This window comes from Anser brachyrhynchus (genome assembly GCF_964034855.1).
Source record: "Anser brachyrhynchus genome assembly, chromosome: 1".
Lineage (NCBI taxonomy): Eukaryota > Metazoa > Chordata > Aves > Anseriformes > Anatidae > Anser > Anser brachyrhynchus.
Window position 1 is genome coordinate 3,895,532 of NC_137694.1, and position 17,495 is coordinate 3,913,026.

The 17,495-nt window shown below is 47.4% G+C and overlaps 1 protein-coding gene across 9 annotated transcripts; it reads left to right on the plus strand.

Annotated features, from left to right (window-relative positions):
- Positions 1–3,159: 3,159 nt before the first annotated feature.
- LOC308188418 (endonuclease domain-containing 1 protein-like) lies at positions 3,160–16,996 on the plus strand. 9 transcript variants are annotated; one of them, XM_080577392.1, is made up of 4 exons: positions 3,160–3,294; positions 9,711–9,762; positions 13,183–13,509; positions 15,220–16,993. In XM_080577392.1, exons 1-4 carry the CDS (start codon positions 3,269–3,271, stop codon positions 15,763–15,765), a joined length of 951 nt encoding a protein of 316 aa, XP_080433518.1. In that variant the 5' UTR covers positions 3,160–3,268; the 3' UTR covers positions 15,766–16,993. The 9 variants fall into 9 exon arrangements, with proteins under 9 accessions (XP_080433518.1, XP_080433515.1, XP_080433520.1 ...); XM_080577389.1 differs by lacking the exon at positions 3,160–3,294 and adding an exon at positions 3,331–9,247 and having other exon boundaries at positions 9,680–9,762; positions 15,220–16,994; XM_080577394.1 differs by lacking the exon at positions 3,160–3,294 and adding an exon at positions 3,334–9,247 and having other exon boundaries at positions 9,667–9,762; positions 15,220–16,989.
- Positions 16,997–17,495: the final 499 nt, after the last annotated feature.

Sequence of the window (17,495 nt, forward strand, 5' to 3'; positions counted from 1 at the left end):
GTGAATCTGCTGTTTTTACTGGGGCATACTCGAGATCCAGTGAGGGCAATGAGGTGTGGTCCAGCTCTGAACACTAAACATGCAGAAACACCTAAAACAACCTCCATGAGTTTATTACTGATCATATCTCCCTCTTGTCAGCCAGTCTGGGTTTTAGATGCATCACCTAGCAAACAGTTTTGCTGGGCTGGTTTCCTCGCTGGTGCCAGCAGACACCTCTTTTGCTTTTCAAGAGCAAACCAGCCTCTGGTTAGACCCATTTGGTGGGCTCCAGTTTGGCTGCATCAACTCAGTCCTGCTCCCACGCAAAGCTAACCTCTTTAGCTACCTTTTCTGCCCTGGCAAAAACACCCTGATGAGAGACAGGCCCAGGCAGTTGGTCCTCAGTGTGGATTTCGTGTTCCAGGGAAGCAGCTTTATCTCGGGAAAGGCATCAAAGAGCCAGCTGAGGTGAGGTCTGAGCTGGCTGCATGCAGGTTTCTGTATTCCCGTGCTGGGTTCATGTCTGCCTCTGTTTGGGGAAAATCTTTGCTCATCACTGAAGAATTCGCCTGCTGCTGCGGCTCATTTTCTCACCCTGCTTGACTTAGACCTGCCAGCCCTTGGTGCTCCCATTCCTCTCTCCTACTTGGACAGATGGGTGATGCCCATTTCTAACACTTTCAAAACCGTGTCGATGCAGAAAACCACAAAACAAAGGAAATGCTGACTTTAGCTTACCGCGGTTGATGACTCACCGTATCTTGTTGACATAGTCCTGGAAATACCCATTTCAAATTCCCCAACTTGCTTATTATGGACACAGGTATATATTTATAGTAAACTCATTCTCCTCATGCATATGGAGAAAATAAGCATCGAAAGCTGCATCCACAGGGTGAAAACCCAGGATTTTCTCAAGGACCCTATGGTCAATAACCCTGGACACAAAAGAAGTGTTGTTGGTCCTCTTGGGACCTGCTCATCCCTCTGAGGCCATCCATTTGGGTTGAAAGCTACGGGATAAGGATGCATCACAAGGGCAAGAGTCAGCCTAAAGCAGGCATTAGCTGACTCTTGACTCTTGCTGGGTTAGCTCGTGGTCTAGCAGGAGGTCTGACTCAGAGCAGGAACACGAGTCACCTGCACAAACAGCTCTCGGCTTCGCTTCTCAAGCACCCCGAATTTGCATCCAGCCCATAGCTAGGTTAGCACGTGCTCATCTGCATGCGAGGTGATTTTCTGGTGCTAACAGCAAGTTTGGGGCTTGAGTAACATGCAGAGCACCACTCTAAGCCCAACCCTGCCAACAATATCAAAAAAAAAAAATTCTCTCTGGTCCTCACCTTCTGCTGGCTTCTCAACCACATCAAACAACTGGATCTAAGAACATGAAGACTGAACTGCATGAAGAGCATCCTTCCCTCCTGTTCCTGGCCACACCGATTCTGTTTCTGTTGTGTTTGCAAGAGAGCATCCTTCAGATGGATGACGCAGAAGAGATGCTGCAAGTGCAGCATGTCCTCCTAGGAGGTTACAAAGCTTCCCATTTCCTCGTTCCCCTGAAATTCCTGCTGGATTGCCATGCCAACATCATGAAAAGGAATGAGGAGGGGCAGTTTGAGGGCTGTCCCTAAGGAAAGGGCTTTGGCAAAGGATAAATTTTGTATTTTTATGTTATGCTTTGGCAAGGTAAGTAATACAAAATAGCCATCAGGTATGTAAACATGGGACTCATCTCATGTAATCTTAGGGGTGTAAATCGGAGACTGTCACCCTCAGATCCTTTATGGCCACTGGAGAGAAATAAGTTCTTCACCTGCCCGGCATGAACTGTGCCTTGGAAATGTGCATTCATCTCCTGCTGACTCTGAGGGAGTGATGAGGACTGGCTCTTCAGCAGGACGAATCCTGCCCAGCAAGCAGCAGAGGTCCGGAAGCGAGTTTGGGAGTCTGAGTCACGTCGGTGGGTGAGCTGGAAGAGGGCTGTTGCAATTGTTTTCTTCTGCCAGCCTGGCTTTGGGGTCAGCTTCCTGTGATTGCGGCACGGTTAGAAAATGTTCCTGGTGAGGACTGGAGTCCTGGTTATTTTCCTCGTCCACACACCACGACGCAGCACTGGGTCTGTGTTATCTGAGCTCTGGCTCTGTGTTCCCACTGGTCCCCAACTTGTGTTCTGGGCTCGGGTTTTAAGCAGCAGGTAGTGGTGAGCAGGTTTTGTGAAAATCAGATGTAGTCACAAATATCTAAGTGAAATGCCATTGGAAAACATTAACATCATACATCAAGGCAATTAAAATCAAAGGGTCTCCTGCCATATACGCCTAGCGTAGGTGGTTGGCTCATGCTCCCTGTCCAGCGTAAGAAAACCATAACCCCCCAGCTGGGAATGGCAAGCTGTTTGCTTTGTTAAGCTTAGATCCTACCTCAAAGCTCGTAAATACATTGAACCAAGTCCTAAACCCAACCTCCTAATGGCAATTTAGCACTTACTGCCCCGTGGTTTTATCACCTTCCCATAAGCTAAGTGTTAAGTCTGAATCCTTTTATCCCAGACACATTTAAGAATCAATGAGCATGAGCACTGAGCAAGATTTATGAATGAAGGAGCTGTTTGCTCAAAAGTCTGGATTTTCAGCAACGGCAAGAAAGTCACAAAAAAAAAGACAAAAAAAAAAAAAAAAGATAAAATGACAAAATATGGAATTAAGATAGTATCCTTATCAGGAATAAGGTCTCTCCTGGCAGCTTCAGCATCTCCAAGGGCTTTCTTTCAGCCCTTAGCAGAAATCGATGCCTGCATTGCAGTGGGATTTACCACCCTCCTACAAGGCATCATCTTCACATCTTTTCTGACTTCTCCAGAGGTGAAGTGTTTATAGGGGACATCTGGCCCTTCCTCCTGTGCCACCTCCATGGACTCTGGAGGATGCCAGGTCCAGCAGGGACAACCCAAGGCATGACCCCTGATCATGGGACTGCTCTTTCTAATTAGCGATGCTCTGACATATATCCGCCCCGACGAACAGCCTGATTTCCATACGGGGTGAGCCAGCAGCCGGACTGGAAATCTCCTTGGCGCACCTGCTCATTAACCTCAGCATAATTAACGTGCAGCAACACGGGCTGTTTATTGCACAGAGGGCCGGCCTGGGGCTCCCGAGCAGTGGAAGCACAGCTCTGGGTTGGTGCAGAGACCATGGGATATCATCATAATTCCCTTCTGGGACGAAATGAGCTGATGGGGTCTCATCCATGCTCCAGGGGACTCTGAGCACTGGATCTGAGAATGGGCCCTCCCCTGGGCTCTGCGAGGTATGTACGTGGTGACGTGTTGTGGCTTTGGGCTGTGGGAAGACCTTAAGGTACAACTCTCAAGAGTGGGCTATTTGGTTATCTACTGCCTTGTTATAATTTTCCAGATGTGTGCTTTAGGGTGGGAGAAGATGGGAGCCAAATCTACCATAGGATCATGGAAATGTTATTTGAAACATTGGCTGGAGGTCTCCAATTCTCGAAGCAGAAACGCTGCCAGTTCTAGAGGGGCTTGGTCGTGGTTTCATCCAGCTAAGCCTTGTGTCATCTCCGTGTTCATTACCTGTCATTTCCCAACAGCCTGGGGCAGCCCTGTGCTATCTTCCTAGAGACATTTTTTTTCTATCCTGCACCTCCCAAGTCACCATCTGTGGCTGCTGCCCTTCGCTATCGTGTCTGGCTCTACAACAAGGAGCTTGATGTCCTTCTCTCTGGAGCTGCCCCTCTAAGGAGCTGTAGGCAGCCATCTCCAGCAAACCCAAATCCCTCAGCCTCTCCTAAGACACGTGCCCCAAGCCTCTGACTACCTTGGTGGCATATCTCAGGGCAGCTTCAGTCCTGCCACATCCCAGCAGGATTTGGGAGTCCACCTACGCTGTGAGTTCTGGGCCCTAGATGTAACATCTTCCAGGAAGACAAGTCAACAGAGGCTTAATAAGCAGGTTGTATTAATAAGTATAGTTTTTTTTTTTTAAATTATTTTTTATTTTTTGGGAAAATATCTTTTTCGTAAAAAAGTGTATCTGTATGAAACCACAGCCTGGTTCAGTTTCCAGAAGGAGCAACCTGTCCATGAACTCAAAGCACAATTCTGAGTGCTGCTGTAGCTCACGGATAAGAGCGTGGTGGGAAGAAGGAAATCCCACAGAAATGCTTTAACACCTCGGGACTTCCAGGTTACCTGAGGAACAACTGCAGGCTGTGAGATACTCCCCAGTTCAATCTACCACCCCAGCACACTTGTTTTTTCTTTTTTGGCACGGGCATCATCTCAGGGCTGCTGCTTTTCTCCGGGTAAGATTGCACCTTGCTGGAGGTGAGCGACCCACGGGTCAAAGCCCAGAGCAGGGGGGACAGGATGTGCTCCAAGCTTGCAGGGAAAGTGAGAAGGTTTGCTCACCGAAGCTTGCTAAACTTGACAGCTGTTTAATTTTAATCGCCTTGACGGGCTGCAGTAAAGGCTGTGGTTAACTATTTTAGGTACAGCAGGGAAGCCGCAGTGCTGGCAGGTTGAATGAGGCAAGGCTGTTGTGGGAGAAACAATAAGAAAGGGGTCTCCTGAGGCCCTAAAAATGCAAGAGGCAAGATCCCAGATCTGTCTAGTCTTCCCCTTTTGTGCTGTTTTCCATGACCCAGGCCATGAGAGGAGACAGGGCTAGCAAGGAGGGCTCTGAGCCTCCTGACCTGAACACGTTGTGGTCTCTGGCAGAGGTTCAGCATTTCCCCATCGATTCAGTGCTTGCCATTTTCAATGCAGCAGCCTAAAATCAGCAGGGAAGCAGCCTCCTCACCCTGAGTCACGGGGCTGAGTTTTTCGAACTTTGAGCCAATTAAATTTTTTTTTTTTCCGTGGGGAAACCCATGAACCTGACATAACCTGGGCTGCATCTGCAACCACTTGTAGTCTGCACAAGGTGTGAAGATGCAGAAGTTTTTATCCTACGGTGAAAAAGCTCAGCTTCTTCCTGGGCACATAGGAAGGAGCTGCCTTGAATCCTGAAGCCGTAACCCCAGTGATGATTGGACTTGGCCTGCGATGCTTTCACAGATATGGGCACTGCACCCCAAAACCACAGGCACCAAGAGAGGGGGTGGACCAATTGCACAAGACTTCAAGTATGTAAAAGCCAGTCATCTGTGATGGAGCTATCTGCTCACACTGCGTTTATACTCAACACAGAAATAAACACGTTAATTTGAACTATTTTACACAGTTTTACATTGCCTAATTTGGGCTGCGTGCATCTCTCTGGAGATGCCATTTTTTTCTCTATTGACTAAAAAGGACAGGTTTGTAAATGTGTTTTTCAAATGCCTGGATTAGGATGAACCCCATAGAAAGAGATTTTGGCGATGAATATCTCTTATTATTTTATATAAGATTATTTTAAGATTTCCATGTGTCATAAAACAGGTATAAGGACATCATTCTTATTTTCCTTCTACATCAATATCACATCTCTGCTTTTGCCATCTGCGTTTTACCTCTGCTCCCAGGCAAATATCCTGCCCCCTTTTCACCCAGCAACACCCAACCCGCAGAAATAGCGGGGTGTTTGCCTGGGGCATGGGGTTTCGGTGGCTGCTCAGCCCTCCCCAGTGGCCCCTCTGCTGCTGCAGGAGAATCAGAAAGTGAAAGCCAACGGATTGATTTTTGGTCTCCAAAAGCTGAACAAAACTGAAAGAGCGAAAGCAAACCACAGGCAACCTGCCAGCTGGCTGAGCGTCTGCAGCGGGGCGATGCGCTGTCGGTGACGCAGAGGAGACCCCGCTGCCACCGGGACCGTGGTGCTCGGTCTGATGGAGTTCACATGCCTAAAGCAACTCCAGGTAACCCAAATCTGGGTTACAACATAAATCATGTGCTAGGTCATCATGATAAGCTGGAATACGTTCAAAATGCTTCTTGATCCTTATGGGGTCGCATTTGTCTCCGAAACACAAGACTGGCCCAAAGTCAGCATTTAAGATGTTGCATAAAAAAATAGCTCAGGGTAAACCATTTAAAACTAGGCACCGGTTCTAGTGATGGATTAGGCAGCTTCGTTTGTCTTTTACATCCTTACCTCTCTGCCTAATTTTCCTCATAAGAGTGATACTTTTTGCACGGCCCTGGACAAGGGTTGTGCCGTGTCCCTTGGTGCAAAGGCTGGCCCCAGGTTGCCCACGCTCCCCTTGTGCCCTGCTCACACCAGCAGGGCACTTCCCACAACCTGAGGTCTCTGAGGGTTGTCCAGCGTCCAGGCATCTTCAGGCCCTGCCTGTGGCCAGGGGATGATAGGATCTTTGCTGCCCTCTAAGGAGAACAGACCAGAACAACACAGCTCACGTCCGAGCAGCATTTTTCTCCCTTGCGTTGGGATTTATCGTGCCCCTGTGGCTTCTGCTGCTGTGCTTTGCTCCTTCCTGAGCATCTGCGCTGCTCGAGCTACCTGGCAGCTCTGTGTCTCCTCACTTGCTTCTTCCATGGGGAAAGAAGAGTCAAAAAAAGGCTTTGGTGGCATCTCTTATTTATTTATTTTTTCAGAAGAAATAGTGCCCTCCTCTGTTTGACTCTGCTGGTTTTAAATCCTCTCCTTCCAGCCCTGCAGTCACAAGAGGTGTTTGTATTTCTCCTCATATGGACTCCTATAGCAGAAGTCTATAACATCTCCTAGAAAGGAAACATAAGTAAATATTTAAAAAAAGAAATACAAAAAAATACAAAATCCTTGTGGAGAAGCCAGGTCTGGACACCCACACACTTTCCCTAGAAAAAATACTGCAAACACTGTTTCTTTTCAACCATGACATGGAAAAAATATTCAAAGTACTTCATGTACACATCTCCAGGCTCCCAAGGAAAAATCCCACATGACCAGGAGAAGACTGGAGGATCTAATAGGCTTTTTTTTTCATCTCTTTAAGAGCTGAAGAAGTGAAGGCTTGTCTTGCAGGACAAACCCCCTGGAAGCTGGCCTGCAGGAGGGGGTGTGCAACATTGCTCACACCTCCTCCCCATCCAGAAAGTGTGCAGCTCTGGATACCGTGCAACCATTGTCTATACTGACATGGAAGGCAGGACAATGCCAGCTGTTAAGCATTAGAGCACAATTTTTATAAACATCAGTGAAATGCAAAAACATGACATAATAGGCCTTGGGAGTAGGGTGTGAGGTCCGTGGCTTCTTCTGGTTATTTCACCAACTGGCTGTTACAGTATTCCTTGAGAGTCATCTATATTTCAGCCGCAGCACTTTTTTTTTTTTTTTCGACGAACTCTGGAAAAAATTTCCCAATTAAATAAAATTATGGACATGTGGAGGAGTCCAACTTCATTCCCACTGGTCACTAATCTGGGCTTGTTGCCCTTCGCCTCCAACAGCAAAATGCCCACATAACAATCCTGCATAGGTCCACCCCTAGGGTGACCCTAGATTAGCTTTTGTTGATATCAGCTGCATGGAATAACATTTTTTCTTCCAAGACTGTCTCGTTACAAATTGCTCTGCGTGGGATTTCACCACCAGGCCTTCTGAGAACTTGAACCATGTTTCCACTGCATTTTTGATTTCACAGCTGGGTCCTGATTGCATCACCTTAGCTGATATCTGCTTTGCCTACTTCTTGTTTTGCTGTGAATATTTTAAGTCCTTTTTGAAGAAAAGGAAACTTGATGTTGGCTGCCTGTTTTCTTCCTTTCTCTGTATGTAGTGGCTTCTTTTGACTAGTCATAACTTGCCATTTTACCGTGTTAAAAGCAGAGGGCCAGTGAGCGTTGCCAGGACCCCAGCCATCAGCATCTTGCAATTCTTCTTCAGAGGTGTCCATCAGGTGCTGTTTTAAACTTGATTTCCCAAATCCCTTTGCTCCAACACTGCGAGACTACAACCTGTCCTTGGTGGTCCTGCTTGAGCAGGGGGCTTGGACCAGACAACCTCCGGAGGTGCCTCCCAACCTCAGCCAAGCTGTGATTCTGTGATTTTCTTCCAGTGGCCAAGCTCTGGCATTGCCATGACATCAGACTCCGCAGCTTTTGTCAAGCCCCTTTCTGGTCCAGGTCCCAGACTCTGATGCTCCCCATTTACAGAAGGTGGTGGTTGGTCATCGTCATCAACAATCTTCAGTCCCATTTCCCCCACTGATGTAGGAAACCAGCATCTTTCCTTCAGCTGTCCTTTGAGAGACCATGGGAGTCAACTCTTGTCATTCCCTCTGATTTCGGAGGCGTGCAGCATCTGCATCCATCCCCCCAGACCCCTTTTATCAACTCTTGGTGGAAGAACCCTTGTCTCCACCAAGCCTCTGCTCCGTGCAGGTTGGGATGCTGCTTGAACACGGGCTCAGCAGTGGTATAAAGCAGCAAGCAGAGCAATATGCAATTCTCTCCATACTTACTCTCCCTGGAAGGGGCAATTTGGGTATCAGCTGTGTCGTAAACAGGGGATTTGGATCTGATAAGCACTGTGCTAAAGGAGAAGGGGCTTGTGGTTCATGTATTGGTGCAGACATAGGAGAGGACCTGTCCAGTGAGATATAATATTAAAATGCTCTTGCTGCATCTAGAAAATGTAAATGAGTAAAGAATGGGACAGTATATGCCCCCAAAATCTATAGGACGATGTTGGCAAGTGCTGTTACAAAGTCTTTACAGTCAGGGAAGGGAAAATGCCATGTTAACTGTATTCTGAGAGGCTGTAGAAGAGCAAAGCACCTGTTTGTGCTCAGACAGGCCGTGCCATCTAATGACCCCAAAGGCTGTCTGCTGAGAACAGAGCCCCACGGGAATTGAGGAAATGGAGAGGGAAGTCACCAGACACAGCTGTCTGTCTGTGACACGTGACACCAGTCAGCAAACTTGGGAGAAACTCTGAGGAAATAGCAAATTGCACTTGTTGTCCCATTTCTGGGCAGGCATGAGCAAATCTCCCTGGAATAATAATGTTTTTCAGTAAGCTTCACTTTTTATAAAAAGGGGCAGATTTATGACGGGGCTGTACTGGGTCTGGCTGGGATGTTAACTTTCCCTGCAGCAGCCCACTCAGTGCCGTGCTCTGCACTTGGAGCTAGAACAGCAGTGGTATCACACCAGCGTTGTGTCTGCTGCTGAGCAGTGCTGGCACAGCACCAGGACTCTCTCTAACGCTCCTAGGAGGTGGGCAAAAAAGTGAGAAAGGAACATCACCAGGGCAGCTGACCTAAACCAACCAAAAGGATATTCCATACCATATGGTGTCACACTCAGCAATAAAAGGTGAGAAAAAGGAAGAAGAGGGGAGGGGTGGGCTCTCGTTGCCCAAACGTCTGTCTTCCCAAACACCGGCTACATGCGTTGAGGCCCTGCTTCAAGGACATGGTCAAGCATCGCTCATTTGTGGAAAGTAGAGAGTAATTTCTTTCCTCTGCACTTCCACGCAGCCTTTACTTGTTTTGTTTTGTTTTGGTTTTTCCCTTTCCCCCTCCCTTTTCCCCTTTCCCTTTTTTCCCTTTAGTTAAATTATTTAATTAATAATAATATTTCCTTAATAATTATTTTTCCCTTTAATTAAATTTTCCTTCTCTCAACCCGTGAGTAGTTCTTTCCTTTACTTCTTCCCCTCCTCTTCTGAGGAGGGGGAGAGAGAGAGTGGTTGTGGTGGAGTTCAGCTGCCTAGCAAGGTAACACCACCACAGGTATTTATTGCAGTGGGACTCACGACATGTTGCTGTTTCTCAAGGGGGAAGAACAAGGTGACAGTTCAGCTGCTGCTCCTGAGATACTGCTTCAAGGTAAGTCCTGTTCCTTCCTCACCACTGACTGCCATATTTCTTTTAATTTTTTTCCTTAAGCTTCAGAATAAATGCATCGGACAAAGGGTGGGCTGCAGTTACTGAGATCTAACCTCCTCTGTAGGAGAAAATTAGAATTTACACGTGTATATTTGGCAGAGCTTTAATGTTTTATATTACAGAGGGCAAGGGGAGGAGAAATGGCCCAGGGAAGAAGCTCAAGCATAGAAAAGTAGACAATAAAGATCTGGAGAATATGGGTGAGGTACTTAAAAGACACAGAGATTGGAGGAAGGTGGAAATTTGTCACCGTGTGAGCTAAACCTTGGTCTTTGAGGAAATAATGAAATGAGGTGGGATCTGGGGAAAAAAATAAAAATTAAAAAATCTAAACTAAACTAAACAAAACACTTTTGGTGATGCTCAGAACAAAACCTTGAAGAAGGAATGTTATTCCCAAAGGGAATGAGCCAACCCCCTCCCGACTGGCACTGCCAGAAACTGATCCCCTGGATCCTGTTAGAGCTGCAGACCTTGCTGGAGCTGGCACAGTGTCACCCATCTGGAAAAGGCACCAAAGCCTGGTGGCACACTCGGAAGAGGTTTTGCCTCTGCAACTCACCTGCTGCCCCAGCCAAATATTGGAACTGATCTAGGATACCTTGGGGAAAAAATACATGGAGGAAGCCTTGGGAATAGATGCACAAGAAGGTACCCAATGGTTAACTGAGATGTTTAATTGTAGGAAAACAGATTCCAGTGTGTTATTTTTTAAATTTTTCATCTTGATGATGACCATCATCATGCTATCATCATCACTATAGTATTTATTAATGCTATTATTAATTAGTTCCCAAAGACGGGGTTATCACATGTTTTTTGTGAATTTTCACAAGCCCTGAGGATGTTTTGTGCACTGGAATGAAGCAGCATGAGCCAGGCTGAACAGGACATATCTTTTCAGCTAACCTAGCCGGCTCCATCAGGACTTCAGCAATAATGCTAAAATTATCTCCCAGAGCTGTTGGACCAAGGCTGTAGGAGATGCATTGAAGATATTGGGTGCGAAGTCCCCTCCTGACCTGAGGGTGGCTGAAGCAGCCAGGTGCTCCTTTACACCTGATCTGGGAGCATTCCTTATCTTCGAATTACCGCTGGCCGATTACAGCGTGTACCAAGCAGATGGGAGCTGGCTTTGTGTTCGTACCCTCTTTCTCATGCAACTTCAGGAAAAAGTAGATTCAAGACCTTATTTTGGCCCACGGACAGAGTATGGCTCATGGCCATAGGAAAGGCTCGATTCAAGGCTATCAGAAATGCCATAAAACACCTTGTATAATAAACCTGTAAGTTTCAGTTGCCAAGTCACCTGGAAAATTCACACCAAACAGTCGAACGAGAGGAGGGAGCTTATTCTGCCCACGACCTTGAAAAAGGCCTCTGGAAAAACACATTTGCAACACTGGTCCTGGGTCCACCCCAGGGCAACTTCACTCTAAATCCTGATCAAAAAAATCCAGTAAAACAGAATTATTGCCAAATTTCCTTTCCTGGAGATCGTATAAAAACCACTCCCCAGCCACAGCCAGTTTCAAACTGTAGCAGGGGCATCTGAAAATCCTCTACTGCTTTGGGGCTGCAAGCAGAATCACGTGAATAAACAAATTTATGTGCTGCTCTTTCACACGGTAGGTTGGTTTCTATATATCTGAAATGAAATCAGTTTTGTTTGTGTATATATATATATAAAGCTCGTGGATGGGGTGATGCAATAGAGGCAACTTCTCTGCCTGAGATGGGTCAGCTACTGTCATGCTCTAGAGGGTACTGGAATGAATCACCTCTTGTGGTTCACTCGTAGTTTTCAGCTTGCTGTCACCACGTTCCTGGTCAAGTGCTAGTAAAGAGATAAAGGACCTGATGCCTTGTGTCAGACCAAGGGTATCTCCACCTCAGTCTCCTGAACCCAATGGAAATTAATACAGGAGGGTCAGGGAAAATAACACGAAAAGGGCAATGTGCTAGGTGACTTTCCCAGCCTCCAGCAGTCCTCAGCTCAGACACTTCCCCAGCCAAAGGTGGGCTTTGTGTTTTAGAGGCAACGGCAGCTTTCCCTCCCGTGAATCTTTTCAGCTGCTTCTCCTATCAGCCTTATTTCAAATGCTAATTATTTTAAAACCACTCAGTTGAACGTCTAGCAATGAAAATGGAAATATCACAGCTATCCCAAAGCCTGTGTGCAGCTGAAAGAAGATAAAGCATCCTGCATCGCAGGAAAATTTGGAGCAGTTTTCTTCAAACAGAAAGATCTTGCTGACTGCCAACAATCACGTCAACACCTGAGAAAGATGAAATAAGACTATTTCTGGACAAGAAATAGAAATTCCTGTGCCAGCTCCTTTTGCAGTACAGGAAAAATAACCAGCAAAGCTGAAGATGTGAATCAGTAGAAATTTTTTGCAATTATGGGAAGAGCTGCCCCTCAATATCAGCATTGCTACACTTCCTGCTACCATCCTCTCGGTCCGTCTCTGCATCCAAATGTCTAAGCTAATTTTCGGGGGCTGGACTGCCCACACACGCAAGGAGGATGCATATTGCCCAATGTCAGCTGCCTGAGAGCCAGGACCCCAGGCTGGACCATTCGGGGTTATACATCTGATTCAAGGGGGGATTAATCCTGCCGTGAGCACATCAAAGCCGTTTGGGCAGAGCATGTGCCCAGCTGAGGTCCTGTGCTGCAGAAAGGCCCCTGGAACAGAAGGGAGCAAGATGCTATTGCGACATGGGGTTTTCCAGCCTGGGTTGCTTCTTTTATTTTTTTATTTTTTCCAATGCCAATGCAAACAAACGAATGAACAAAACCAACCAACCAATAATAAATACATAAAAAGACCCAAAGTGCTGAGATTCAGGACTCTGATTCGGGACTCAGCCTTCCCACTGAGCTCTTGGCCAAATGGGTCAGCTGGAAGGAAGGTCCCTGTCCCAGCACCATGCCTCGGGGCAGATGCTGCTGTCTGCTGAGCTTGGACCTTCCTGCGTGCCCCCGTGATCCAACGGGGCTCCAGCAGCTGACCTGTGGAGATGCTTACATTACCAGCTTGGCCAAATAGTTTTTTCCAAGCAGCAGTGTTAGTTTTGCCAAAAAAAAACTTTGCTGTGTGAGCTGATGAGACACGGGGTTTGGATCACTCCTCAGAGGGGCTGAAATCTCCTGCTGTTGCCCCATCGAGGCATTGAAACCTATCCTAGATTCCACCCGTATTCCCTTCCTGATTTTTCTGTATCCAAGAGGGGAGAAAATGTTCTCTCCCTGATCTTTCAAAGGTGTCCTCTCTGCCAACCATGTCCCACGAGGACAAAAATGACTCCAGGTTTAACGAGCTTTCTCTTATCTTGTCTGCATTTGACCTCTAGGTGAGCAAGAGCCCATCCCTCGAAGTCCTCCCCGCGATGCCGCCGCTGCTGCTGATTCTGCTGCAGATCTCCTCCAGCTGCCTTTGGCTGGGACGCGGCGAGGTGGTGACGTCCTTTGAAAGCTCATGCCCGCAGTTTTTCTTCCGGGAAACCCCCCCGAATGACGCCCTGGAGCCAGAGAACCCAGCCTGGATCTGCCAGCGCTACAAGAACCGGTATTACTTTGCCACCCTGTACGACAGGAGCAGGCGCATTCCCGTGTACTCTGCTTACTTGTACCAGCCTGGGCCTGGCACAAGGCCTAAAACATGGCTGGTTGAGCCCCAGGTGAGTGTCCTTTCTTACCGCACATCAACCTCTGCTCATGAAAAGCCGGCCCGTAAATGGACCCACTGGATGGGATTCATCTCATCTGTCCCCTCGCCGTGCAGTTCCTCTGACGAATTTGAGATGTCATCAGGAGATTGAGATGAGTCATGCCCTAAAAATGCCCATTTTTCGGCATTGAGCTTAGGGGAGCATAAAGTCAAATTACCTGATATCACATTGTGTAATGCACCCCCTTTCCTGTCTTACGCTGGGGTGGGGAACCAAATCACGGCAAAGAGATGGCCAACAGCAGCTAAATTTGGTAGGCTGCACCACTGGAGAATGTAGGTGAGAATGAACCATAGAAGAAGGCCATGTGTCCTGTTCCCGAGGAAGTCCTAAAAGTTTTCGTAAATATGAAAATAAAGGTGTTATAGTTAGGAAAATAAAAAAAAAAAAAAGGCATTTGCATTTGTTGGCCATAGGAACTCAAGCAATTAATTTGGTATGATGCCACTGTCCATATACAGAGGGGATAAATTTTTCTCTTTTCATCCTGGAGCACCAGCCCAGGCCATCTGCAAAATCTGTGATTTGGCTAACTTTCTACAAAGGCCTTTTTGCAGCGTGGTGCCCTTTGGTATTTGGGTTGCCCAGCTCTCTTTGGGAATTATGAGCTGCCTTAAGAGGCTGATCATTGCCAACTTACTTTCAGTGATGTTGCAGAAGGAAAACATCTGTGTTCCCTGGCACGGCTCAGCTCTGAGAAACGTTATTAGTGCAGTGGTACCAGATATCACTTGCACTGAGGTTTTTGCTTAATTATTAGAGCAAAAAGCTTCATCCTTGTAATAAGCTGTAGACCTCCCTGGGAAACCCCACCTCTAGGATTGGTTTCCCAACCCATTTCCCTGGGCATGGGGTTAGAGGAGGCAAACACTAGTGTTTGAGAAGCGTGGTATGCCTGATGCATACACATGCTTCTTCCCAAGTGGGGAGCAAAATCGGAGCAGATCAGAGGAGGCTGACTCCTCCTCACCTCCCCCCGGGAGTCCCATGGGCTCTCCTCATCCTCTTCCCGTCCTGTCCATCTGCAAGGACTCCCCAAGAGACCTAAGCCTTAAATAGGACATCTGTGCTCTTGTTTTCCCCAAGCCTGTAAAACACGAGGGTGTTGACAGATTGGACTGAAAAAAAAAAAGGCATGAAAATCATAGAGACAGAGAAAAACTGCTGTGGAAATGGGGCTGAATGGAGCAAAGGCTAGAGCTGGTGACAGGGTGATTAGATGCAGGTGATGAAGGTTGGATGTGATTAATGGGGGTGGCAGGAGCTGGGGAGAGCCCCGGGGCAGCTGTGGGTTTAGGAGATGGGAGGAAAGGGAACCAGATGTGTCACAAATGTGTCTCGCCAAAGTCACCTCTCAAACGTGAGAGAATGGAAAACACTCGCTGCCTCATCATCTGCCCACGCTCCTGCTGCCGGCTGGATTTCAAAGGTCACAAGTCAGATCAAGTGCAGCTACGTTTTGAGCTTTATTTTATTTTAATCTCTTGTATTTGTCGAGGAGGGGTAGCTTTGAGATTTCTCTTTGGTTAGTGAGTTTTCATATGCCGAGATGACAAGAAAACACACGAGTGTTCAGCACTCAGAGGCTCGTGCTCCAAGGAAACCTGCTCTTTTATTCCCATCCCCATTGCTAACACATTTTTCTCTTTACCTTTCAAGCTGATGGGCTTAAGTTATCCCAAAACGATGGAAAAAGAATGGACCCTCTTGAATTATTTCAACGTCACTTTAGAGCAGCTTGGCAAGAGCCAGGCTGTCCTCCAGGACTACAAGAACCTGACGGGCTTGAACCGGGGCCACTTGAACCCCAGTGGCCACCACCCCGACTCCGTCAGCAGGACAGCTACCTTCAGCCTCACCAACATAGTCCCCCAGGACGAGAAACTCAACGGCGGCGCCTGGAACAACTACGAGCAGCAAACCATGATGAGGAGGACACAGGACTGCAATGCCACCTACGTCGTGGTGGGCGCTGTGCCCGGGAACAACTACATCGCCAAGGGTAGGGTCAACAAACCCAGCCACATCTGGTCGAGCGCCTGCTGTGAGGTGGACAACAACCACAGAAAGTCTTGGGCAGTCATTGCTGAGAATGACAAGAACGAGGTCCATCTCCTCACGCTGGGGGAGCTGGAGGAGGTGTTGACCGAGCTCTACGGGAGGGAGCAGGTTTTTCTCTTTGATAGCGACTGTCCCCGGGAATGAGCCTCCTTGCACCTCCTGGGTGTAAAAGGGAGCCACTAGCAGCACCGTGTGCACTTTGTGCCATTCATCCTTCTTTCTCTAGCTCTGTTTATTGGAGCATCTTCTCTCAAAAAAAAAGGAAGGAAGAGGCCAGCAGAGCCCCCGCCTGGTTTGCTTTCCTACTTTGCTGCCCACCCTTGCAATGAATCTTCATGGAAGGGTCCCTGGAAGCTCTGGAGGGGCAATCTGAATAAAAGCCCATGGGCAAGGAAATTGGAGCTTGTCACTAAGACTAGAGAGGGTATTTTATTTTGTTTTTCCCTTTTTCTACATGCCCATATGCAGACTGTATTTCCTTCCCCTCTTCATTTGGTATGATTGATAGCATGCTGCTGTCTTCTCCCTTGCCTTCTTGGGAAAGATCTCAGGATAGGGTGGCTCAGGTAGCCCAGAGAGGTTGTGGAGTCTTCAGCACTGGGGATATTCAAAATCCAGCTGGACATGGTCCTGGACAAGCTGCTCTATCTGAACTATCTCTACTTGAGCAGGGGTTTGGGCTAGAGGATCTCCAGAGGTCCCTTCCAACCTCAGCCATTCAACGATGCTGTGGTTCATTCTGCAACAAGCAAAGAGCCCAAGGAATGCTGACAGTCTGTAAGGATTATCCTATTGACACAGCCAAGGACAACAGAAATGGACAGAGGAAGAGAGGAAGGTGGAAAGAAGGAAGGTGAAAAGAAAGAAGGCAACTTAGCATAGGAGGAACATCCCAGCTCTCTTGAGGTCTGCAATGAGGTAAAACAAAGAGAAGGAAGGAAATAACCTACATCGAATCACTAGGCTCCCTAACCCTGAGCTTACATGAAGACCATGCTTATGTAAATTTCCTAGCAGATTTTTTGTTTGCTTGCTTTTGGACCCTGTATCTTGAGAACAAGTGCTGAGGTAACAGGCAACCAGGCTCAAGGAGCAAATATACAGCAGACTTTGACCAATCAAAGATAAATTTCGGCAATGTGCTGGTGGGATAACTTCATTTTCTGCTTTACTTCTGAACCTTTTCCACAGATTTATATGTAATTGATTTTTTTTTTTCCATTGTAAGACCTGTTCATTGATATAAAAAGTCAATATATGGCATACAATTTAGCTTCTGAGTAGTTCACAATACGAATTATTTTCTCCAGTGCTGGATCTTAGGGTCACCTTATATGTAAACTAGAAGTTACTTCCCACTGGAATTTCCACTCCTGGTAATGCCCTGGTGCATAAGGCTTCCTTGCCAAAGGCAGGCTGTCCAAATCCAACCTGAAGATGCCATAACACTTATGGAAGTGCTACCATCAGAGGCCTGCTACTTTTCCCATGAACTTGCACACGTGGGGTGGATCATGGTGTCATCATGGTGGATCATTCTCCACGCGTGCTGGGCCTCAGAGCTCTGGTTGCAGAGGAAATCAGCTCAGCTGCATAAATAGGGGCATCCTGGGCCAGCTGCAATGCCTTGAGGTTTACAGTAGGGCTGGCTGATCTGCTGCAGGGTCCCGGGGACACCTGCACCCACCCGGGCCAGCAGTCAGGATGGGTGTGGGTCCTCAAGAGTGTCTCCAGAGGCTCTGGACACCTGAGTGCAGGCAATCAGGTCTGGCCCCAGACCTCTGCGCAGTGCCAAGTAGCATCATGGACATCTGCTTCTGTCATCTCCGGCTGCCTTACCAAGAGCAGCAATAATAATAACTCAACTTGCAATA